Here is a 27,333-nt window from a genome sequence, read left to right on the forward strand (position 1 = left end):
AGTGATATGGAAAAAAACACCTTCTATTTGCACTCTGTCATATTCATACTCTCTTTGTTAGTCTATTTATTCTCACGGAAACTTACAATAGAGTCATTATTGCAACCATTTGTGGAATCAAGTCTTAGAAAAATCTGTCTTTCCCAAGACCATGTTATATTATATGGAGGATTTGAACTCAGATTTCTTTGACTATAAAATCTCTATTTCTACACTAGCCTATGGAAAGAGATTCATCATTGAATAAGTGTATGTTTGTAAAGAATCTGTTTTGCAATATGTTATAATTTTTGTCAAGGATGAATATCAGTATTGTGCCAATTCTCTAATAACTTTGCTATAAATTCCATTTTTATGTATGTTAACCAGTATTACTGAATACTTACAATTCTAATTGTATCAGGGTTTTTTGTGAAAACAAAGTTAAATAGGACACTATAACATTTCAACAAGTTTTCTCCTCAGTGATCTTCACTAAGGAGTAAATTTAAAGCATGAATTTGTTTCAGGTAAAAAGAAAATGTTTCATTTCAAGAATATATGTGATTGGGCCTCCCCGGTGGCGCAGCGGTTGAGCGCTGGGTTGCGAAGCTGCCCGCGGCCACTGCGGTGCCAGTTCGATCCCCGGCTGCTCCCCGGCCAACAGAGGAGGGTCCCACATGGCGCGCAGACCTCTCCTGCCGCCCGCTGCTCCCCTCAGCAGTGTACTTGGGTCCTTCTGCCTGCTCTGCTCCCTGCTCTGGCTCTGGTGAATTCTCTCGCCCTCCCGCGCTTCTGACTGTACCCAGTGCATGTATAAACCAAACAAACAAACAAACAAATAAATAAATAAGACATGCCTCTAGAAAATTAAAAAAAAAAAATTAAAAAAAAAAAGAATATATGTGATAAGAGTAAGAGTAACAGAATTCCCAAATACTACCTCAATCAGACAGTTACTGACATCATAAACTTCACTGAAATAATCTGTTGAAGATAGTAATATATGGCTGTATTTGTATAAGCCAATAATAAAATCTGCGTATTATTCATTGTTTTCACTACTTATATATCTCTGCCCACCTACTCATGAAAATAGCCAAAAAGTTAAAGTATAATTAGATGCCAAGTATTCTTACGTATATATAAATCTGTATACATATATATTCTCTATATTCCACATATAAGTGAAACCAACTAATTTTTATTTCCCCTTCTGACATATTTTGCTTATACAAATATATATGTATATGTGTGTGTATTCTATAATGTGTGTGTGTGTGTGTGTGTGTGTATGCTAAGGCTGATGTTTCTGACCTTTTTGAATAAGAAGAGAATTTTCAAACAAAAATATTTTCCTAGGTACTCCCACATTATAGTAGTTGTACATTTACTATGAAATTATCAAAAGGTGCGACAGATCCTGTAAAACTTAAAAATGGATTTGTATTTTATTAACCACAAAAAATACCTACTTCATTTGGAAATATTCAATATAATTATTCATATACAAGCAAAGACACATTTGATTCCACTTGTAGGTTATGATACTTGGAAGTTCTGTAATAAACTCAAGGAATAATTACAATAAACTTTCCCAGGATATTAAAGTGAGGACATACCGATGTTAGGTAAGCCCACTTTGAAAACATAGCTTAGAAATACATGTTAATTTAGGGTTAACATGAGTGTGAAAATAGGTATCTAGAAGGTATAGGTATCACTAAAATAGGTATCTAGAAGTCTATCTGATAATACATTTTTGGAATTCAAAAAGAATGTTTTAGACATTTTCTTAAAATGTACCTATTAATACAAGAAAAATAAAACTTTTCACTACGACAAAAGAATTCTGAATGGCAAACATTCAACCCAAAGCACAAATATATTCCCAAATTGTTTTTCATCTTTAAAAAGTAAGCAGTTTGGAGTAAAAGCTTGAGAAATAGGTACATTTTCCACCTCACTAAAAATGTGTCAGTTTAAAAAGGTTTTTCAGCAATGAGTTTCTTCATTTGAATTAGTTCTTTTGAATATGGAACAAACATTCACACCACTAATTTGCATATTGCAAAGAATTCCAATTTGCAATGTGTGAATCTCAATAAATTTTACAGTGTAAATTTTTTTTTCATTTTTTAAGATATCTGTCCTTCAAATTAAAAAAGACAGTGGAGATTTTTTTTTATTTACCTTTTAGATATTTTCTTGGTTGATGGGTATTTTTGTTAGTGTGTAAAAAATGAATCAGAAACTTATTCTCATTAGAGAGATCAAACTTTTTTCTTCAAAGCTGAAGTAGTGAATATACTGGACTATCAAATGGTTTTACTTTCCTAGCAAAATTTGTACAGGTTTTAATCCCCCAATTTTATTTCCACTGAGTCTCTTTTTAAAACAATCATATAGTGTTGTAAAAATATATTAAGAAATTATAATGATATAAAGTGCAATTAGACAAGTGGATATTAATTTGAACAGTATGAAAAACTTGACATGATGTCAGATGCAACATTTAGTATTGTATTGTAAGAGGAATTACAAATTATAAAGAGGAATGGGAAGAATTATTTGAAAAGGCCTTAAAATATTTTCCTTTTCAGTTATATAGCTGTGAGAGGCCATGTTTTCATCATACACTTGAACCAAAACAACTGACTGCAATAAATTGAATGCTGAAGCAGATATGAAAGTCCAACTTTCATTATAGTAAAGTAATAAAGCAATTACAACAAATATAATAACTTTTTTTTGTAGATATATTAGTTCCTTCGGTCCTCCCTAGTGGTGCAAGGGGTTAAGCACAGCACTGTGAAGCTATCCGCAGCTTCTGCAGCACAAGTTGGATCCCGGGCTGGCCAGGGAGCAATCCACATGGCTCAGCAAACCTCTCCTGTCTTGCCCACTGCTCCCCTCAGCAGTATATTTCAGTCAGTCTGCTTGTTCTGTTCCCCACTCTGTCGGTGGTGAATCCTCTCACTCCCTACACCCTGGCCTGTACCCCAGTTCTTGTATGCATAAATAAATAACTCTTTTACAAATATGTATTTGGGCCTCCGCTGGTGGCACAGGCAGTTGAGCGCCGTACTGTGAAGCTGTCCACAGCCTCTGCAGCGCTGGTTCGATCCCCGCCAGCTGACAAGTGTCCCACATGGCGCAGCAGACTTCTCTTGGCTCACCCGCAACTCCCCTCAGTAGTGTATTTTGTCATTCTGCCTGTTCTGTTCCCCGATCTGTCTCTAGTGAATCCTCTCACCCTCCCACGCATCTGGCCTGTATCCCGGTTCTTGTATAAATAAATATTTTTTAAAAAGAGTAAACTTAAAAAAATATGTATTTGTTGTTTTGAGATGTTATTTAAATCAATATGTAATGGGCTTGTTTTCAAATAAATGTTTTTTAATTAAAAAAAATCTCAAAATAGGATATCTAGAAATTTTATGATGCTTTCAAGTTGTTAATAAGGGATCAATTTGATTATCAATTCACACAGTTTTTAACAATACAGCACATCAGAAACATTTGAAACTAAAATATTCCGCTGTGCTTTAACCTATTGCACACTATTTCATATTGCATCCTCAATATCTCAAGACAAAAACTTTCCAGGAAAAGTAGGTAGGCATGTAGGTAGGTGGGTAGGAAATAAGGAGCTAGAAGATATGGTACATGGCTTGAGGAAGGTAGGAGTGGGAGGAAGGAAGGAAGGATATTGCTATCTTGAGTCCAATCTCTATATTGTACAGCTGAGATATAATGTTAAGGTAATAAACATTTACCACAGGAGATTGTTTCCTAATTCTATACAACTGTTAAGGAGTTTAAAAAAAAAAAATCTATCTACTGATATTTCTTACCCATTGCTTGCCATCATTTCGAAAGAAAAAACAGTAGTTGTGGGTATGCTATTCCGGAGGTGCAGCAGCAACAAGGATACAACAATTTATTATGATCTACCTCAGATCCCCTTCATTCTCATGAGGGATTTCAGCATAATAGCAGATATGACACCATGATTGAGATGCTTGTTTTATCCTTGGTTTCAACAATATTACTTTGTCTACTTCAGTCAGAGAGAGAGAGAATAATAATGTCTGTTTACCTCTCCCCATTCATAAGAGCCAATATTGCCATAGGTTGTTCCTCCCCAGGAACAGAAAACGATAGTGCGGTCTGGTCTCCACCCTTTCTTAACTTTTAACATTAAAGCCTGGATGAAAGCTGTGATTATGGCAGTGCTGCTGGCCCATTCTTGTCCATTATAGCTGTATGCAGTGTGATGGTGGCTGCCAACTATGATATACCGGTCTGGAAATAGAAGGAAACAAGAGCTATTAAGACAAAAAAAAAAAAACAAAACCCAAAAACCTTAACAATAAATTTAATGACATTTACATAATCCTACTGCACAACTGAGCAATAATTATGCAAAATTGTTCTAATAATTAAGACTAACATTTTTCCTCTACTGCCTTAATTCACACATCTGTATATATCAAAGCAGAGGCAGCTGCTGAACCCAATTATGAACACAAAGCTTAGATACATATTACTGTCCTTTGCAAGTTGCATATTAATTAATGAAGTATACAAATATGCCACAATGAAACCCTTATCTAACATTTTTCCAGAATATAGTGGGAAGAGTCTTGTAAACAATGTGTGTATGCTCAGTAAATATTAATGAACTATTAACATATTTGATAGAGAAGTTATTTAGTAGCTATAAATATTTAAAATGTGGAAATCATATATGGATTTTGCTATAAATGAAATGTTTAGGGAATTTAAACTTCCAAGAGGGTCAGTCCCTCTTCTTTCTTTGAAGAAAAAAATCTTCATCAAAAATCATCCAACTATAGTGAAAATCTCCTATCACATATTTTGTTTTATGTAATAAGATATAACCCATTAGCTAAATTATTAGAAATTTCTCCATGACACATGAGTGTGGCCTGCTCAGGCACATTATTGGCTTATGTCAGTAATAAGGTAGAGTAAAAACTTAGAGATTCCTTTGATTTTGTTGACAGCAAATGTTGTTACAGAGTCAAATTCACTTGATCAAGTAGCCCTGTACATCTGCATAATTTTTATTTTTTTTAATCGAGTGTCATTTAGAAGATGTCTTTAACTTGACAGTTAAGTACGTAGGCTGTGAAGCCACTCTGTTAGGGTTTGATACAGACTATTCAACTTATTAGTTTTGTGACCTTGGAAGATTATTTAACCTCTCTACTTTCTTCATACCTTACTTTCTTCAAACATAAAATTGGAATAAAAACAGTACCTCCAACATTCTATTGTCTTGAGGGTTTTTTTTTTTGTTGCTTCTTTATTTTTTAATTTTATATATTTTTACATCATTCTTCATTTTTGTACAATGTATGCTTTTTCATCTCGCTTATAGTCCCACCACCAATTCACCTATGTACCATCAACATAGTCCGTTGTGTTCTTCCCACCTCTATTTTGATTCTACTCCCTTCTCTCCCCCTGCAGAATGTCTCTGGTTTATAGTTTTAAATGTGTTACTTTTTTCTAAAGCATTTGCTTATGTATCTGACCCAGAAGCACTATGCATGTGGAATAAGTGAATCACCCCCTTACTTCATGGCATGAAAAACTGCTTTATGAGAAACATCACTGTGTGAAGCTATCTTAGTTTTCACATTGATATTGGGACCAGCAAGAAATTTTATGGATAACATCTTATCAAATTTAATTTGCATTTTACATAGTGTGTCTGCAAATGCTGAAACCCTGGCAATATATTCATTCATCTCCTAGATATGTGTGGAAGTAATTTGGAATTCTCTGTACTCTAGAAAAGCTATATCTAAAAACCAGAACACTAATTGATGATTATTTCTGATTTTCAGAGTCAGTAAATAAGAAAGGCACATGAATGAACACCCAATATTTTTGTGTAGACTTGAAATAAATAAAATTTGAAACACTTTGCTTATTATCCTCTGACAAATAGTACTGGCTGGCATAACTGATTTTAAAATTTTGATTACTTTGTAAATTGGAATTTTGATAAAGAAAACTTCATTACCCTAAGACTCACATAATTTTGTATGATTTATTTTTTGTTCAATAATCATTTCTGAATGCAGCAATGCTGATAAATGTTTCTAATGCTTCATTTTGATCTCCTCACGGTGGGCATTTGTTGAAATGGTTGCAATGCATCAGTAACCACTTTAAAATTAATTTATATCTTATATTTAAAGAAACTACAATCAGAGATTTTTCAACATTGCTACAGTATGGAATTCAGAGAGATATATACCTTTTATTAATTTTGTAAGATTTGATTAGCAAGAAACTGGGGAGTATAAAACTTCATGATTCTCTAGGTTAGCTTTCTGGTGTGAATTAGACTGAAGTCATGCAGAAGAATATTTTTCCAAGAACAGCTTGTGGAAATATACCAATCAAATAAATAGGAAGGCACAATTATAATAAAAGTACTGTTGCACTCTATGCTGTACAGTGAGTACACTGGGAAGTAATCTGTAACGCAGCCTCACAATGTGTTTGAAAGTATTGCTATTAATCTCCTAATTTATGTTTGTCCTTTATTTTTAACTTTTTCAAAATTTTATTTTTAGACCTGCATATCCTCTAAAGATCTCATCAGCTTTCTACAACAAACTGCAAAATTATTGAAAGTGATGCTGAGTGATCACTGGCCATTGTCATCAACACACCTTCAAAACCTCAAGCCATGTAAACATTAGGTAGAATTGTTAGTGCACCAAGAATCAGAGACAGGACATAGACTTATACTGAAAAATTAGATCTGGGGAAACACATTTATTAACAAAAACACCACTACAATTAAAATGTATATTTTGCATTTTGGTAAAAAAATTATTTTGATGATGTTATAATGAATAAAGAAAACATTGGTTTTCAAGCTTTTCTTCCTAAGGCACAGACCATTTAACAAATCTAAACTGATTTCTCCATTTTATACTATACAATCTACTATGATTTACTTTTGAAGAGCTATGGTAAGGAATAGACTAAGTACCAACTTCTTGGTTTCATATTGACTGACTTTAAAAGTGGCATAAATTCCTAGTAACATGTAAAGTAGAATATTTATCTGTTGTTAAAAATATTATAGGGAATTTCTTCATGATGTCAATATAAAATATAGATTGTAAAACTTAATCCTACTTACCTGGAGATGTCAAGCCCTTTAAATATCCAACAACATTAGTAATAGTTTTGAACTGTGTAACTGTCTGAACTTGCAATTTGGCAATTCTTTGTTCTGAAAAAAAAAATTAAGATGCTTGTTTCTTCATATTCCATTGTAGTTTTCTTTAATAACAAATTCTATTTATATGATATCATAAAAATTTCCAACCATTGAATTTTTCTAGGTAACTAAATTTACTTTTTTTATAAATACGTATTCATTAAAATGTATAGAATATTTTAGGTGCTTATATGCAATAATGGCTAAAACACAAGTGTTAGCCTCATAGCACCTCAAAGCATAAATGAGCAATTCTAAACTTCACATACAGGTAAAGTGGAATTTAACATGAGCTCACAAAGGAGATGAACTAGGAGAGGCGAATAACTCATATTAAAAAAAAAAAATGAAAAGAGGGTCCTCCCTGATGGCCCAGGGGTTAAAATTAAGTGCTATCACTCTGTTGCCTGAGTTTAATTCCAAACCAGGGAGCTAATCCACATAAGGCACAGCAGACCTCTCCTGTCTCATTTGATGCTCCCCTTAGCAGTGTATTTCAGTAGATCCTTCTGCTCTGTTCCCCACTCTGTCTTTGGTGAATCCTCTTACCAACCCACCTCTAACCTCCCTCCCCTGCACCTCTGGCCTACACCAGTCCTTTTATGCAAAACATTAAAAAAAAAAAGAAAGAAAAAATACAAGGATAAAAATATTTCCAAAGAATGTTCTAATTTGAGAAAAAGAACATGTGAAACGTAATTGAATATTTCCTCTAAGGTTCATTATTCTATTCTCACTTGAATACTGTAAACCATTTTACAATTTAAAAATTTAAAATTCTTGGGCCTCCCCGGTGGCACAGTGGTTGAGTGCTGGGTTGTGAAGCTTCCCGCACCCCACAGCCTCTACAGCACCGGTTCCATCCCTGGCTGCCAGGGGAGGGTCCCACATGGCGTGCAGACCTGTCTTGCCATGCCTGCTGCTCCCCTCAACAGTGTATTTTGTCAGTCTGCCTGTTCTTCTCCCTGCTCTGGCTCTGGTGAATTCTCTCACCCTCCTGCGCTTATGACTATACCCAGTGCTTATATAAATAAATAAATAAATCTTTAAAACAAACAAATAAATAAATAACTAAATAAATAACTAAATAAATAACAATTTAAAATTCTTAAAACAATACATACTTTAATACACTAGTGTCTTTATTTCCACCTGTATGTATAGGTTTCCCACCTCTATTCTAAATCTCCATCGATTACTCTACTGCTTTGAGTTCTTCTAGTCATGCATGATATTTAAAAATTTTGACCACTTAAACACCAATGGGAGGAACTCCAGTCATATTCCTGGGGTGTTATTTGAAGGCTTTTGCTAGAACATTGTTATTTCTGTATCTAATGGATCCTAAGAAGTCTGGGGGATTTCTAGGGAGATTAAAGGGCAACCAGGTGATAATATTGGAGCAGATGGTGGCAATCAGAAAATAACTAATACAAACTAGCCATGTAATACTGACAGGGCCTCAAATATAACTTCTCTCTTGGAATAAAATTGTTATGATAAATAAGATGCCTCTTTCCTTGAATGTACCTTTTCTAACAATGTAAATGGAAAATCAGCACCTGAATTTGTTAATATTATAACTAGAACAAAAGTAAAGAGGCTCTGACCTGAGAGGGTACCTGAATGCCTGATATATGGAAATGATAATCTGTTTAAAGTCTGAGTATTATGCTATTTTAATTTAGGTGATAAACATTTTGTTTGTTTTAAGTTAATATACATTTTTAGATCCGCTGAAGATTTACAAAAGAATTGGACACAAAATGTTATGTTCCCAATTCCCCCTTCCTCCCTTAACCCTGTTAGTAACACCTAACATTAATAGGACATATGATGCCAGTGGTAAGTCACTATCAATGCATTGTTATTAATTGATTCATAGTCAACATTAGCTAATGTCAAAACTAGAAAAGACCACATACAAGAATGAAAACTATAAAATGCCATCTAAGTAAATATTGACATGAAAATTATTAACAAAATATTATCAAATCAAATTCAAACAATACATTAGAAAAGTCATACATCATGACCAAGTGGAATTTATTCCAAGGATGCAATGATCCTTTAGTATATGCAAATCAATCTGCATAATACACTACATCAACCTACAAAAGGATGATAATCATATATAATAATAATAGATTCAGAAAAAAACATTAATAATTTATCACCTCCATTTATAATGAAATTTCTTAACAAGAAGGAAAAGAAAGTATCTATTTCCCCTAATAAAGGGCACATATCACAAATCCACAGCCAATATTATAGGACTGAAAGTGAAACTTAAAGCTTTCTTTTTAATAAAAGGAAAAAGGAAAGGATGTCCATTGTCACCACTTCTGTTTAATCTAGTATTGGATGTTTTAGCTAAATTAGTCAAACAGAAAAAAAAGAAATAAAAGGAATCCAAACTTCAAAAGAAGCAGTGAAAAAATCATTTGCAGATGGCAACATATGGTATATAAAAAACCCTAAAGGTTACCAAAAAGCTGTAAAACACAGTAAGTACAGTAAAGTGACAGGTTACAAAATCAATTTACCAATATCTATTTCATTTTTATATATAAATAATGAGCCAGGAGAAGAAATTAAGAAAGTAATTCTACTTATAATTTCATCAAAAATAATTAAATATCTATGAATCAATCTTGAAATGAAGGGCTTATACAATGAAAACTACAAGGTGCTATTAATGGATATAGAGCAAGACATAAAGAGATGGAAACACCCCATGTTCATGAATGGGGAGAATTAATATAGCAAAATGATCATTGTACCAAAAGCCATTTATAGATTCAGTGCAATCCCCAATTAAAATCCCAGTGACATTCTTCAAGGAAACAGAAAAAAAAAAATGCTAACATCATATGGAACCATAAAAGACCCTGTATAGTTCAAGCTATACTGAAATAAAAAAGGAAAAATGGCTATCATGTTACTGGTTTTATATTATGAAGTAGTAGTAATAAAAATAATATGGAATTGGAATAAAAATACATATAAGGATCAATTGAACAGAATCAAAATTCCAGAAATAAATTTGTGAATAAGTCTATACCTAATTAATGACAAAGAAAGCTAGTTCTCTTTAACAAATGGGGCTGGGAAAACTGGATGCCCACTTATAACAGAATGAAGTTGGATTACTCTCTAACTTAACACACAAAAATAAATTTAGAATGAATTACTGATTCTGATATAAGATCTGCAGCCACAAAACACATAGACGAAAACAATGGTGACATTATTTGTGACAGCTGTGCAGATAAGTCTTTGGAGATTCAACTCCTATGGCAAGAGAAATAAACATAAAAATCAACTTTCAGGACTGCCTTAAATTAAAATGCCTTCATACAGCAAAATAATTTATTAGTGGATTAGAAATGAGACTAGTGATTAGGAAAACATGTTCACATATGACACAACCAACAATTGGTTTATATATAAAATATTCAAAGAAGTCATCCAGTTTAAAAATAACAAAAAATATGAGCTCCCCTGGTGGCGCAGGTGGTTAAGTGCAGTGCTGTGAAGCTGTCCACAGCCTCTGCAGCACAGGTTTGATCCTGGCTGGCCGGTGAGGGTCCCACATGGTGCAGCAGACCTTTCTTGTCACGCCCACTGCTCTCCTTAGCAATGTATTTCATCAGTCTGCCTGTTCTGTTCCCCACCCTGTCTCTGGTGAATCCTCTCACCCTCCTGTGCATCTGGCCTGTACCCCAGTTCTTGTATAAACAAATAAATCTTAAAAAAATAACAAAAAATAGGTAGCACATCTGAAAAGGCAATTTACCAAAGAGAATATACAAAAGACCGACTGACATGGAAAAACTCTCATTACTTTTAATAAGACAGATACAAGGCAAATCCCAGTGAAATAATATTTTATACCCGTGGAAATGGAATATATTAAATGGCTTCCAATAATGAATGCTGGAAAGGATGTGGAGAAAAAAGAATTCTAATACATTATTAGTGGAAATATAAACCAGTGGAGCTATTTTGAAAAGTGATCTGGACCTATATTAAAAAACTAAAAAAAAAGAAAAAAAAAGGATATACTATATTCACTTCATGCATGAGACTACTTATGGATATCTAGCCAAAGAATATAAAAGCATCTTATAAAGACACACAAATAAGGAATCAAAGCAGATGAACTGACAACTAAAAATAATTATAAACTATTAGACATTGATTACTGAGGTAAAATTTCTGAGGTTAAGAAAGAAGGGAGAGGGAGAACAAGTCAATGAGGTAGGTGGTAGGGAAATTAAAAAAAGAAAAGAAAAAGGAGTACAATCAATGAGACCTGGAATGACAGCATATTAATCAAAGTTACCCTAACCAGTAAAGAAACAAACTGATATCAACAATGAGTAAGACTGTCTCATTTCTTTATTACTACTGTTAAAAATGCAGAGTCTGAATTTATTCATGAGGAAACATTATGGACCCAGACTAAGGTCACTCTGAAGATCATCGACATAGAAGTCTCAGAGATGATAGCATGAAATTCAAGATAAGTCAGAAAGTGCTCAAGGCTGATGAAAATGGAAGACTTGACAATGTATAAGACATGACCTTAGTTTGGATTTAGGGTATTATAGGAACAATTGTTAAAAATTCAATGAAGTCAATTGAGTGCAGTTTAGAAATGTAATGATGTTTAGTCCCTCGCTGTGATGGTCCTGTTCTGTGTGTAGGAGAATGTCTTTGCTGGCAGAAAAAAAAAATAGATGGAATGGTTCTTTATGTCTGTAACTTGCTCTTGGGTAATTAAAATAAAAATGTTTTCTATTCTCACATTTTTTTCTATAAGTCTGAAATTCAATACAAAACTTCTTTTGAGGGCCTCCCCTGTGGCGCAATGGGTTGAGCACAGTGCTGTGAAGCTGTCTGCAGCTTCTGCAGCATGGGTTTGATTCCCTGCTGGCCAGGGAGATTCCCACATGGTGTGGTAGACCTCTCCTGTCTCGCCTGCTGCTCCTCTCAGCAGTCCTTTTGGTCCATCTGCTTGTTCTGCTCCCCACTCTGTCTCTGTTGAATCCTCTCACCCTCCCGTGCCTCTGGCCTGTACCCCAGCTCTTGTATGCATAAACAAATCTTTGTAAAAAAATAAATTGTCAAAAAAATAAAAAATAATAAATTTCTTTTGAATTAGAAAATCATGGAGAACACTTAGGTCCAGTTTATTATTCAAAGTCAGTACATGTGTATGTGCAAAAACGCATTGCTAACTTAAGACATTCTCAATTCACATTTACTGAATATTTTCTGTCTTTCATGTTTCAAAGTTTGATGGTAGCTTTAAATTTGACATGTGAAGTACAAAAGATTTCAAGATGACAAAACTGTATTCCAGACAACATTTGTATTCAAATTGGATGAGGAGTGTCTCTCATAGATCAGTGAAGTCGTAAGTGTTCAGAAAAAAAAAAATCTGCTACATAAATTACAGTCCTGAGATGATTCTGTCTTCCCTATTTTTTTAACTAAATTATTAAGACTCAGCTGGGACTAGGTCTTCTTCTCCCATAGCTAACAAACAAAGCTTCATCTTTTACCTGCATTGTGAATAAGCACAGCCAGTATCCAGGAGGAAATCCCAACTATATTTAGAAATATTTGAGAACTATCATTTGCTCCTAACTCTGAATCCCAGTTATAATACTTAAGCAATTTTTGGTTTCATACATATAGTTCTTCCCAGGGTTTATCATTTTAATTGAACATTTGTTTCATTCTGAGGACCTGAGGAGAGAGGTTTTTCCAGTAACTCAGGAGATAGGGTTGCTTTGGAATCACAGGTTTGATGCATAAGGCTCTGTAATCTTTGTAACAACATACTTAAATGCCTACTGCTTGCCTAAATATCTGAGTATAAACTGCATCTGGATTTTATGTCATCATACTTGTATAGCTTCTGGGTGCTCCATTTTCCCATGTCCTATTGAAAATATTATCAAGGATATGGCATAAATACTAGCAAACCAGAATGCATGGGTTGCAATAATTGCCATGTCTGCATGAATACATGTGCTTTCTGCCATAGTGCAACTTGATTAGGAACTGCATTTCAGTCTCTCCTCCTGTCCCTTACATTGGGGAAGTTTATTCCTAAGATTCAACTACGTCTACTATCTCCCACCTCACCTGAATCAATGATGTGATCTTACCATATCCTGGATACTGATAATATCATCAGTTACAAACAAATTTTCTTAAAATTATTATCCACTGATTATTATTTTGAGTATAAATCTAGAAGCTAGGACAAATGTAGAACAGTTGACTTGATTGCAAATTAAGTCCAAATCAAGAAAAGATAAAAAAGGATCATCTCAGTTAGATGAGATGCAACTTATAGGCTGAATTAATATTGGTTTGGGTAAATCCAAGATTGGGGTGATTAGTAAACTTGATTTAGTCTGTGTATTAAATAACTTAAATTTTACTGTCATAAAAAAGTGGAGATAAATAAGCAAAATGAGATATGTATGTAATATTATCTCATTTTAGTAAAAATCACTTGTGTCTATATAATTCTACAAGGATTTGTATTAAGGTGTAGATTGGGAAAATTAGTGGGTTATAGAAATGTGTAATGGACTGAATTATGTAGCTTCAAAATGCATATGTTGAATTTCTAATTTCCAGTTTGGCTATAAATGGAGAGAGTGTTTTTAAGGAAGAAATTAAGGCTAAATCGGGTCTTATAGATGAGATTCTCATACAATAGCACTGTTTTTTGTTTTATAAAAAGGGAAAGAGACACAAGAGGTTTCTTTGAGAACAGAGATAAGGCAACACGAGGAAACAGAAGAAAGCCATTTGTAGGACAAGAACAGAAGTCAGACTAGAACACAACTTTTTTTGTTACCTTGGGCTGGGACTGTCCAACCTCCAGAACTATCAGAAAACACATTTGTTGTTGAGGTCACCAGTCTATGGTGTCTTGCTTTAGAATCCCAGGTATGACTCATATATAATGTGTTTGTTTTTATATTTTTGTTCATCTCTAATTTCTAACTCTTTATATTAAGTGCTTTAATAATAATGGAAAATAAACTTTAAAAGTAAAAGTATACAGCACTACTATTCAACTACACTTTAATACTATAATATTTTTATGAACAAATTTGTTTGAATGAAAATTTGCTTGGTTTCTTTCACTACACATTTGTAAGTTCAGTAGCTATCCTGAATCTCCAATGCACACATTCAGATGGGCAGTACTCCTGTGACTTTACATGCACTTGGAAAAAAAATATTTCAAGTTTAACACATATTATTTTTTACCAACTAAAATTCTCTAAATAGGGAAATATTTTAAAGAATATGAACCCCATTAGAAATAACATATCTTCTTTGCATCTATTATAAAAATGAATACATTATAAGTGTATCCAATATAAGAATGAGTGACGGAATTTCCACATCTTTCTCATAAACCATTCTATGTATCCCCAATTATCAAGCTAGCTAAGCAGACTAATTATCTGCAACAATATCTGTGTTGCATATTTTCCATGTTTCCATTCAGATCTATTTTCACCTTTTACTCATCTCTGTGCTCCAGCAGACTGACCATAAGGGTTATGTCTACCACCTGCCTCCTTCAGTCTTGGCTTCACTTAGGTCCTGCCAATGGAAGGAATCAAAGAGTGGCCATCAGGATGGCTAAGAAAAAGATGAGGGTATTATATATTTCTGTAATCCTTCTTAGCTGATCACAAAACCACGGCTCCTATGAGACTGCTCTCTCCTCCAGGTCCTACTTGCCAGTTTCTGCATGACTTTTTATTTTCTTGCCCCTTCAGGTTTTAGGAGAAGTAATACTTTCTAGCCTTAAGGTAGTTCACTATCCTTCTATTTCCCTTTTCCTGTCTACACCAAGTGCTTAGACCCTTGATTAAACTCTTTGCATTGCATAATTTAGCACATCATTGATTTCCTGATAACAACCTGACTTACATGTTGATCAATCTGGGTACATTTACTGAGTTATCCATGTATTTTGTCAGAAAATGAATGAGTGGAAAGAAGGAGAAGGATTACATTTCTTTTTTTCCCTTAAAATACTTTCCTATCAACACGGTGGACTGTTGTATTCAGACTAACCCTCCTACTAAGAAAATTTACAATGTGGCATACTCAGCAATCAAAAAAGATAAACTCATGTCATTCGCAACAATGTGGATGGAACTAGAAGGATTATGTTCCGTGAAATAAGCCAGAAGGAAAAAGAAAAATATTGAGTGGTTTCACGTGTAGCAGGGATATAGGGGAACCAAATAAGACATCAGTGTAAAAATAATAAAAACAGTACAAAACACAACAAAGCAAAAATGGACAATTATAAATCAGAGACATCCTGCAGGGAGGAGGAGGGAGAGGGATCAGAGGGGAGGGAGGGAGGAGCACAGGGGACTGAGGTGATGGCGCACAGGTGTATTGGTGAAGGAAACTCTATGGGGACTACAACTGACAGGGTGGGGGGACGCAAATATTGTTTAAAAATGAACAATGATGTAAAAGAATTAAAAAATATATAAATATATATAAAAGAAAAAAATACAAATCAAATCTTCACAGAATCTAAGAACTATCCAGAAACAAGGAATTACTAAGTCAAAAGTTTAAGTTGTGATGAGGACCCAGATAAGTAAACCAAAATTCTGCTTTTATCCTAAAAGACTTTACTGAATCTGGAGAAACATTTAATCTTGATGGCCTTATAGGATGTAAGGGTCAGAAGGAAAAGCTGTCAGTCTACTCAATTTGGAGGGAAGAAATTGCTCTAGAAAGACACCCTTTTTCCATAAAGTAGAAACCCTAAAAAAATGCACTCCGCCTGTCCCTGCCAAGAGATGGCAAAGAAATTTACTTGGCAGAGCAGAAATTTATTTGGAGCAGAGCAAACACCAGGAAGCCCTAGGAAATCATAAGTCTGGGATAACTCTAGAAGAATAAAAAAGGGATTTGTAACTTCTAAAATTGTAGAGGGAAAATATGATAGCAAAACTCCCATAAATGCAATCAGATATTCCTGTTAAAATATGATCAGACTGCATTTAAAATGCCCATTAGTTGATTTTTAATAAGAAATATGATATAAAAAGATACACAGAAAAGTTGAAAATTTAAAAAAAAGGTGTAGCCTAAGAATACTATCTTGCCCAAAAAGACTATTGTAGCTAAATAAGTTGTGATAATCAAATAACAGATCAAATAAAATTTAAGAAAAGGATATTAGGTATAAAGAAGACCACTTCACCCACTAAATGTTTCAACTAATCCAGACAATATGATATATTTGAAATAAGATAAGAACCATAAGATAATAAATTAACTGAAAATACATAGAGCAAAAACTGACCAACTCCAAAGTAAAATTGATAAATTTAAACACACAATGGGATATTTTCATGCTAATAATAAGATATAGAATAATTGAATGACCTAATTAAAGAATGTAGTAAATGGATATAAATATAACTCTACCACTAACAAGTCCACAGTATACACGCTTTTCATACATGCATGGAACGTGGATCATATCCAAGGACATAACAACCTCAAATAATTGAAATCATAGAGGTAAAAACTACATTTTAATAAAAATATACAATTTAATAAAATGCATTTTAATAAAATTTAATAAAAATACATTTTAATAAAAATATAAATTGCTTATACTCTAAGCAATTATCATATCATAGTGCCTACATCATGGTAGATTTTGAGGAAAGCCTAAGGCCAACTTGAGTAGAATCCTCAAAAGCCTTTTTTTTTTTTTTTTTTGTGGGACCCTCGCCAGTGGCCAGGGATCGAACTAGCGCTGCAGAGGCTGCGGGCAGCCTTGCAACCCAGCGCTCAACCACTGTGCCACCAGGGGAGGCCCCTCAAAAGCTTTTTATGGGGATGACATATGCACTGTATTTCAGAGGACACTGGGGCTTCAAACTCAGAGAAACAAACTTGCCAGGCATATGTGGGTATGCTAGCAACAAACTTGCTAGGCATATACTAAATATAATGGTAGGAGGAAATATTAGAAGGAAATAGTAGCACATAGAATCAAAGAGATATTGAGGAATGTCTGGTAGTTTCTGAGTTAAAAAATGGAGCTGTCAGCCTGTTATAAAAGAGGACTGTCAAAATATGATGATAGGCTATGCTCCAGTGAATTTTATCAAACATATAAAATACAAAGTTTAGTTGGAGTTTGTGGATTTGCAAGGGGTGAAAGTTACTTCAAAAATGATGTGATACAATTGTAAGTAACTGTATAAATTGCTGAGAATCACTGAAAATTGGAAAACACTTGTTATTGTGATTTTGATTAAGAGTATACAACTGTGGTTATCTTTACGTTTTTAAAGAAAACAAAACTATAGAATGAATCTATGTTGAATACTTGCCTAACATCAAAACATTCACGATAGAAAGCTGGATACTGGAGAAGTTCTGGGTGAACGACAGATCTGTGTCACCCTCTGTAAACCCAAGCTGAACTCCCCAGGAAACAGAGAATCGACTGTACTTTCTGTGGACTTTGGACAATAGGTTTCCCACCTATGTTCACTCTATTTAAGACCCTTGATGAATAGTCCTTCAAAGTGATTTCTGAAGCTTTTTTTTCCTTTTGTCCAAGAACTTCAGACTGGCACTCATGAAGGCTGATCTTTAGTTCTACAGATTACTCTGTTACAGCTTCCAGCTCAGACTCCTAGGTTTACTGTGAAACTGTCTGCTTGAAGAGCCATAAAATTGGGGTGTCACCATTGCACAATCTAGCTTTCAACAGTGATCAATCTTTCCTAATGTAGACTAGCTCACTATTTCTTTTTGGTGTGAAGAATAACCACATATCTATTCATGCTATAAATCCTGAGCAAATTAAGATTTTGCTTATGCTCTCCAAGTTGATGGCTAGAAGTTATTAAAGTGCACCCTGTTCTAAAAGAAGTTTTTAGTTCTCTTATTATCATTATTATTTTAGATCTACTAAGGAATGATCTCTTTGAAAGGCTCAAAAAGGGCCACACCATATCACATCCAACTCTATTATCTACTTGATAGGTAATGAAAAAGTTGACATGACATAATTGCTTAAAAAGCAGGACTAACTTGTTTCATGGGGCCTGGAGTTGTAAAGAGGTTTAAGGATATATCTCAGGTTTTCTTCTAAGCTTCCTATACGTTGTTAACTTACTGTGGAGACACAACTGTAGAGAGTCCTCTTGTTTTGCTATGTTACTATTACCTAGACATTTAACATCTTGTGGAAGAAATCAATGTAGTTATTTGACAAGAAAGATGCTTGCTAACATAATATTTTATAGTGTAAAGAAGTACTCAGACACACTGGAGATATCTGAAACACTATCAATAGACAGTTAGATATCCTTCTATTATGCAAATCTACAAGCTGGTGGGAGGGTGGTGGAGGTGACCTAAGGGCATGAGCAGGAGTGGAGATAGCATGGGACCTGTCATCTTTTCCTGAGGGCGGGACAGTGGCTCAACACAGTAGGGACTTTGAGTATTTATTGAATCAATCAGCTGATTAATTAAATCCAAGCTTAAATCTGCTCTTTTACAGATCTAGTGCTTTCCTGACAACTAAACTATTATTACAGTTCTGTTTACATATTTTAACAAACACAGCCCACAATCAATTTGTGGGGCTTAAAATAGAAGACAGAAAACACAAAACAAAGTGTTCCTTGAGGGCTTCTTCATTCCTGCTTTGAGGACAGAGTCTACTTGTTGTTTTTTTTTGTATTTCCCATTTTGCTCAATCGATAATCAGTTTAGGAGGCTCTCAATCTATAGGACTTGAAAAACATGTGTCTCTGCAGAGGGCAATCCTGAATGTATTCAGATTTTTTAAAGGTATCTTCAAAACATTGTTTTATGCTTTTGTTGTCAAGGGGAAAACAGATAAGATAAAATAATGATGGTTGAGCCTCCAGGTCTTGACACAAAAACAGACTTCAAGTTGAATTTTACAGCAACTAGATACAGATTTAACAATATGTAAAGAGAGTTTCTTCCTTAGAACTCCAATGCTGAGGCTGGAGGCAGAAATAAGATGCAGCCTATGGCTTTCATCCCTTCACAGGTTGCTTAACTACTTCAGTTTTCGCCTATGTGGTCCAACAAGGCTGACAAACTGCACTGCAGTAGAGTAGCATCTCGGGCGGTGATGCGTAAAGACAGAGGGATTTTTTAGTCAATTGCAGGAATTAGGCTTTAATGCTTTCTCCTAAAAGACTTCATACCCCAGATAGCTGACTGCTATCCACTGAATCTTGGCAGGCAACAAGACTGCTGAAGCTGATATGGGAAACTATGTTAAGCAGATTTTCATGAATGTATAAAATGCTTTATTTGTAAAGCTGCTTTTCTTTGCTGCAGTTCAAAATTCTTTTCTTCTTTTTTAAAATTGTCAGTTTGGTCAAACTTCAGTCTTAATCAAAATAGTTTCTAAAACTGTCCCTTAAAGAGCAACGAAGAAAATAAAAGTTCATCTCAGCAAAAATTAGTTTTTAAAAAGAATAATGCTAAATCTGTTGAATTAAGAGAATTTGTTTTTAAATCACAGTCTTTACAAAAACTACACACAGAAAGACATGAAATACTTTACCATTATTTGGAAGTTCTAGAGGGACACAGGCACCATTTTTTATTCTGTCTTTTGACGGAGATATCAGTTTTGCAGCGAGAGATGCAGATATAGGTTGCACTAGCAGAGAGGTGAGGTTTGGTCGGTTTTGTCTAAAGCTTCCATCTGTATTCAAAAGAGAAAGGAATTGAATCTTTAGCAAACAAATTAAAAACACATGAAAGGAAGTTTTTTTATATGTATGTATTTAAGTTATGAGTTATATGTTTATTTTGGCTCATTTCTTGGTTTATTCTTTAGCTGTCCTCTATATGAGGTATTCATAATAAAAATGCAGCCCAATTGCTATTATGAATTCTGGTGAGTGAGGGCAGATGAATAAATTTATAGGGGCCAATACAATAAAAGACACATTATCAATAAAATTTTAGAAGTTGGAAAACAGATGAATCAAGTGTCAACTGCTATAGCAGACCTAGAAAACCAAAACTTCACTCAGCAGTGAGGAAGCTCAGAAGCAGAGTAGTTTATAGCACAGTATCCAGGACTGACATCAGCTGTCAATCGAAGGTAAAGGAAACAGTAGAATTTGATAAAATTCTGTTCTATCAGGGTTTCTCTCCCTAAACACCAATTTGCATAATTAGTACCTGTCTTGCCATCCCACACACCAGCAGAACAGTGAAAGAGGGAGAGGGAGATTGAAAAGGAGACACCTGATACAGTGAAGGTAAGACACTTAAAATAGGATGATGTTATGATTCCTGAGGCTCTTTAGATGTTTTGCTCTATTGGTGCTCAGAATCTTACTTTTTAGGTAGTGCAACAGAAGATTAACTTGTAGTAAATATGACTGGGTCAATGGAGAATATATTAAAAAATGCTGAAAATCTAGATGTGTACCTATAAAATGACACATCTGAGACATCCTGTGTCAAAACCTCTCAGTCAATAAATCCCACTATGTACAGAACTTAATTTGCCATTCTTAAATAGACGCTCTCAGTCAAAGACATTCCTATGATGATACGTGTGTATTTCAGAGCTAGTGAGAAAGAGAGTGAGGTCAAGAGGCTTGGGAGGAAATTCTCTAGGAAAACAAAAGTAATGGAGATAAGGAATGTATGCTAATGTGGTGACAGAATATTTATTATAGTATCAGAGATTTTATATTTGAGGAATTCCTAGGAACATATAAAAACAAATCATCTATAATATGAGACAGCTATTAACTTCAAAAGCAGAAAAACATGGTTCTGAAATAATGCAATCATTTTACAGTGAATAAAATTTACATGGTCTTTTTTTTTAAAGATTTATTTTATTTATGCACACAAGAACTGGGGTACAGGCCAGAGGTATGGGTAGGGCGGTGGGTGAGAGGATTCACCAGAGACAGAGTGGGGAACAGAACAGGCAGATCGACTGAAATACACTGCTGAGGGGAGCAGCGGGCGAGACAGGAGAGGTCTGCTGCGCCATGTGGGTAGCTCCCTGGCCAGGGATGGAACTCATGCTGCAGTGGTCATGGATAGCTTCACAGGTTGTGTCTTAACCCCTTGTGCCACCAGAGAGGCCCCTAGATGGTCTTATTAATAGTGATTTTTAACACAAAAATTGATGTCATTCTTTATTTGTAGTATATTATTTTAATTAACTAACAATGGTTCCCACCACTCTGTAAGTTTTAGGTATAGAATGTCACTCCTCTTCAGAGGTACACTATCACACCCCGCCTGCCACCAAACTACTAATAAGCCTCCACCACAGTCTACTGGGCACTTCCCACCTTTTGCTTCACCCCAGTCCCCTCTAATATCATTCTCTAGGATAAAAGTGAGAAGGGTAAAAGCCAGGGTTGAGGCTACATGGAGACTTGTCAAAGAATGTTAAATATTTGCTCTTCACAGTGGTAAGTCAATATAATGAATAACACTGAAAAATGAATTAAAAAGTAGGTGATAACTAAAAATGCTAAAAACAGTTAAATATTTGCCTTTTGGGAAAGTGACACACAGGCTTCCTTATCAAAAAAATGGAGCATTCTCCTGAGACCTATCATAAGTCAGAAGGGCAGGGTGAAAGAGCAAAGTCATAACTGTATAAGGGAAAAAAATATTAGCATTTCTGAAACTAAAACCAAATCTACCATGTCCCTGTCATGCCAAATACCTGAGACCTAAAATAACATTAACATATAGTAAATATGGTATGACATGATGTGACATACGATAGATCACAGCCTGTACAAGGGACTAACTGGGGTCACTCTTACTGCTTGTGGGTTGAGCGGCCTGTAGTACTGCTGTACCACTACTGTAACACTGGTTTCACTTCATGCCTTTTGTCATAAATGTGACAATCCTGTTTGCATTTCTTTTGTTAGTGAAAACAGATACTAATGTAGGTATTTCTTAAAGGCAAAATGGTATAAAATTAACTTTCAAAAGGTAGGGGTACCTGCATTTTCTAAATTAAGCTTTATAGAAATATGTGACTATATTCCTTTATTTTTTTATCAAGGTAACATTGATTCACAATACTGTGTGTGATCCAAAGTCATTTACAATTTTGAAAAAAAAATGAGTAAAAATCAGGAAAGAAAAAAATCTATAATGACCCACATAAAAGAAATACACACCAGTATTCAGAGTAAAAAGAATGGAGAGAATAAACTGTGCTTAAGGAAATAGCTAAAAGACATTTAGTTTATGTATCTTATACTGACTCAAAAGGAAATACACAAAGGAATGCTTCTATCAGGTAGCCAATAATGTTTGCCGACACAGTGCTATATTTTTCAGAACTTTTATTAGGAAAAATAATTGCCAAAGGTTTTCTCAGAATTTAATTTGACAGGACTGCAGGGGGTACAGAGTTCCATGATACTGAGATCCAGGCTCCAGAGGGCATATTATAAATGAGGAAATATGTTACAGAACTGTTTCTTTAATTTATCATTAGGAACAACACAAGGCCTAAAAATGATATTTAACTTAAGCTTGTGGCAGCCTTGGAAGTCATGACTCTGAAGAAAAAGTAATAAAGGTTTAAGTTTAGGATCAGTTTTGTTACATAGCTGCACAGTGCTGACCTCAACAATTAACTACTTTGATATGGACCTATGGCACTCATTTTGACTATAGGCCATTGCTTCCTAGTCATTTTCATGGATAGCACATGGACTGGCTATATAATTTGCAGTCTCCAGAACAAAATGACAATTGCAACCTCTTATTCAGAAAATATGAAGAGTTTCTATAGGGCAGTATCAGAAAATTAAACCAAGTGAGGATCCACAGTATATGACTGTGCAGGTTGCATGCCCATGAGCTGGTCCTGCAGATTCTCATAGATGCTAATGGTTAGACAGTTACTGGGATAAATAGAGGGGGTGTTCAAAACACATTGAAGCTGTTCTCAGATACAAGTGTCTGGCATTGCATCTCCTGCTCCTCCAGTTTGCACCTTGGGCTGCAGTGACCATTAAACTGTGTGTCTTGGAATACAGCTGGAAGCCCTAACATATGAATATAATCATCTCAGTCTGGTTTTCCCAGCATGCATTATTCCCCACTTTACATTCACTTTACATGCATCACACATCTCTGAACTACACAATTCCTTCAAAACCTAACTCACAAGTCACCTTCCTCAAGAAGCTGTCTGGCATCATCAGCTCTATGTGATACATCTGCATCTTTCTGGAGGTGCTTGTTATTTTTGATTAACATTATCACTATGCAAAATCACTGTTTATCCCCTACAAACTTAAAACTCCTTGAAGACAAAGAGCACATCTATATCATGCATGTCACAAATGCATTTTTCCAGGAAAATAATAGGAACTGAATAGTTAGTAGAGGGAAAAAAAAACTACACAATTCTTTGAAAAATAGGTTCACTATTTTTATCTTATCAGTTTTCTAAATGCCTATAAAAATTGGAGAATAGATTATAATTGTGTTAACACTGTACTTGCTGTGCATTTATGTTTTCTTCTTAATTACCCTACCAACAAATATACTAAGTAGATTTTCAAAATGAATCCATCCACATCAACTCACTGTCAACCTTGTTCTAAAATTAACTTTTGTGAGTGAAAACAAAAAGTATTTCTGTAAATAGAATCATCCTTGAGATATTTTATCTGTTGATAAAATTCAGTAAGTGTATTTTTTTCTCTAGAATGCTCTATTAAAAATATGAAATGATGGATTTAAAAGTTAAATATGAATGAACCTTAAACCATAATTGAACATATCCAAATCTTTGACTTTTTTTGTTTCAGATCTAATGGACTTGCGTTTTTTTAAAATATCAGAAGTGGTTCATTATTTTTTCACCTTCAGCTTAATGGAAATTTGACAAACAGTTCACTTCTGAGAGCAAATATTAAAAGCAGGACATTATAGGACACCAAGATTAATTTACAGACAGAGCTATTTTGAAAAAAAACTGGTTTACTGAAGGCAAAAAGTGAGGAAAATTTCATTCTTACATTATTAAGAGGCTTTGAATAAAAGCAAACACATTTTTATTCAGTTACATGTTAGAACACATTTATGAACTATAAGAATTCATTTGCTATGAGCAGAAAATCAAGTGGACTGTGCATTTGATGCAAAGGGTGCCATAAAGCAAATGATTTGACATTATATCTCATCGCTCTGATTTTTAGATTGCAGCATATGTAATATCATATACATCGGTTATGTTCAATAAATACTAGCAGACACCAACATTTATTTTAGCAAATATTTAGTTCTCTTTTCACTTTACACATTGTTTGCAATCTAGATAAAGATCCAATTTGATCCATCCAATCAATAATTAATACCTGATACAATACCACACGCATATAGTAGTAAAATGAAACTGGATGTATGGAGTTCTAAGTTTAAATCCAACTTTTACTTATTGTTTGAAGTGTGATATATAAATAATTTGACTATAATATTGATAATATTGTCATCCTATCTACTATACCCTAACTACTCAGGTGACACTGAAAGGTCTTCATCATGCTGCTTTATTGAAATAAAAACAGTATGTTATTTAGAGAACTAGAACTTGAATCATAATAGCTGATATTTGAAGAAGTGAGCTTAAAAATAAGTAATGTTTTCTAATTGCTCATTTTAATAGATGTCATATTATGTTTTCACAAGTTGTCAATATCCACTCCAGACACCTCTGGGTGTATGTTTAAGAAAACATGAATGTGCTGTTAGCTGCCAGCACTTTTTTGTGTAGCTAGATGGAAGTCTTTTACTCACTTGAAAAGTTGGTGTATACAGAAAGTGCCAATTACCCAAGGACTATTCAGAAAGATAAACCTTCTAAGACAAAAACTCTTAGACACTGTGTTTCTCAGAATTAAGGCAGTGAGAGATGTGGGATAAGGCAAACGGTGGGCTGGCATAAAGCCAGGGGGTCTTGTGTGGATTGATAATGACAATGTGCCACTATCAGGGTTGAGGAGTATAATTCAAGCCTTGGATCTGATTTGGGGGGAGAGGGTTGTGTGTGTGTGTGAGAGAGAGAGAGAGAGAAAGAGAGAGAGAGAGAGAGAGAGAGATGAGATCCCAGGAATCATTTTCTTCAATGTGTGGTTGCTGGACAAACAGCATCAAAGTGACCTGGGATTTGGAATCAGAATCTACAGTCTAAGAAGTTCTTAGGTGATTCATACAGACAGATGAAGACTGGTTTAATTTTTCCAGAGCAAGATTTATGTAATTTTCACAGCAAAGATATGAAAAGCAGAATAAAAACTAATAGACTTAGTTTGCTCACATTACCCAAATTTGAAAATGACAACCTTGACTCAATAATCCCCAAATCAACTTTCGGTTTCCTTTGAAAAGGGTAACAAGTCTATTCATATGCTATCACTAAATGACAAGTCTAAATTAACTGTGAAAACTTCTTTTTGATTTTCTCCTTTCCTCAGAGATAAATTTGGTGATTCAAATATCAAAATTACACTTACAACACAATGTCAGTTATGAATAAATATTACAATGGCCAATTGATTTGATTTTTTTCCCTTTCTTGGTTTGCAAGTATTATATTATTATTGTTATTATCATTATTATATTTTCATTATAATTAAAAAAAACCTTCACAAACCTAAAGTTTAAATACTTCCCACTCATCAGAAACAAACTGTCATGGAACTTAAACAACGGAGATTTTAAAAGCACATTTCATGCTGTACACTTAAGGACGACAGAATGACTTTTATAAGGACAACAGAATGACCAATTTAGTTAACTGGTCATTCTGTTGTCCTTATAAATACAGCTGATTCATTCTTATACAGTATCTCAGAACCCTTTAGTTTTGAATATCACCATCTTCCCTTATGCTAGTCAAGTTCAGTACTGTGTTATTAAAAATGAAACTATCACTTTAAAATATTTTGTACTTTCTGCTCATCTCAGAATATTTGCTCTCTCTCTTGCTATATACAAACATACATACTCATATAAACACACATTTTTAACCATACAGGACTTTTATTACTGAGTTATTTTGAAAATTTAAATGAAAATTACTATTTCTTTAATTTTACATGTTTCTTATCATCTCTCATAATAATATAGATTGTGCTTCCAAAATTTTACTGATGCAAGTTCACTCAACTATTAGTTGTTGCTTACTCTGGGAGGCTTGGTCCTTGTATATATATCCCCATAAAAGTCCTTCCTTGCGCATTTAGTAAACACTACTCTGTTCCAAATTACTTTTTACTTTCTATTCACTGACCAGATTATAAGCTTTGTAAGGGCTCATTCTTTGTTTTATTCCCATTGGTTAGCACATTGAAGAGTAAAAAGTAAACATTCAGTGAATATTTTCTGAATGGATGATTATATCAAACTTCAAGTGCATAATTTTGTTTTCCTCTAATCATAAGCTTGAAACTCAAGACATAAAACTTACAATCACAAGATGCTGAAAAAGAAGTCTCTAATGGTGGTATTTTCTCATTTCAATGGATCACTCTAAAGCCAACCATACTCCCATGTTCCCTAGTAAATATCAAAATGCTTTAGCAAAAAGTGTCCATGTGTTCTGATCTTATAAGAACTTTCAGATTATTTATAGTATGTTTCTCTTTAAAGAATAGTACACCGGGATATATTTTTGTTAATGTTAAAATCCTAAAATATTAATAATGATTAAAATAATTAGAATTATTAATATTTAATAATTTTATTAAGGTAATGCTCATTTACATGACTGCATATTTGTTAATAGTAATTTGAACTTTCCCTTTCTAGTTAGCTAATTCAAAGGTATTGACCATTAATATGGCACAGGCTCAAAAAGAACTAGACAACATTTCCTGAGACTAAAATTACTTTTCTCTAAGTTTAGACATGTAACTCAAGATTTATAATGGCAAAGTAAAACCATTTGT

At 34.2% G+C, this 27,333-nt stretch overlaps 1 protein-coding gene across 1 annotated transcript in view; it reads right to left on the minus strand.

The window, feature by feature from the left end:
* Window positions 1–27,333, minus strand: part of NAALADL2 (N-acetylated alpha-linked acidic dipeptidase like 2) — an 881,821-nt gene that overhangs the window by 307,131 nt on the left and 547,357 nt on the right. Inside the window, exons 6-8 of the mRNA XM_084231106.1 lie at window positions 19,923–20,066; window positions 7,178–7,270; window positions 4,082–4,287 (exon numbers count right to left, since the gene is read on the minus strand). Coding sequence (XP_084087232.1) covers window positions 4,082–4,287; window positions 7,178–7,270; window positions 19,923–20,066 — 443 coding nt within the window. The remainder of the gene's footprint in view (window positions 1–4,081; window positions 4,288–7,177; window positions 7,271–19,922; window positions 20,067–27,333) is intronic.

This window comes from Talpa europaea, assembly GCF_964194135.1.
Source record: "Talpa europaea genome assembly, chromosome: 4".
In the NCBI taxonomy this organism is placed as follows: Eukaryota; Metazoa; Chordata; class Mammalia; order Eulipotyphla; family Talpidae; genus Talpa; species Talpa europaea.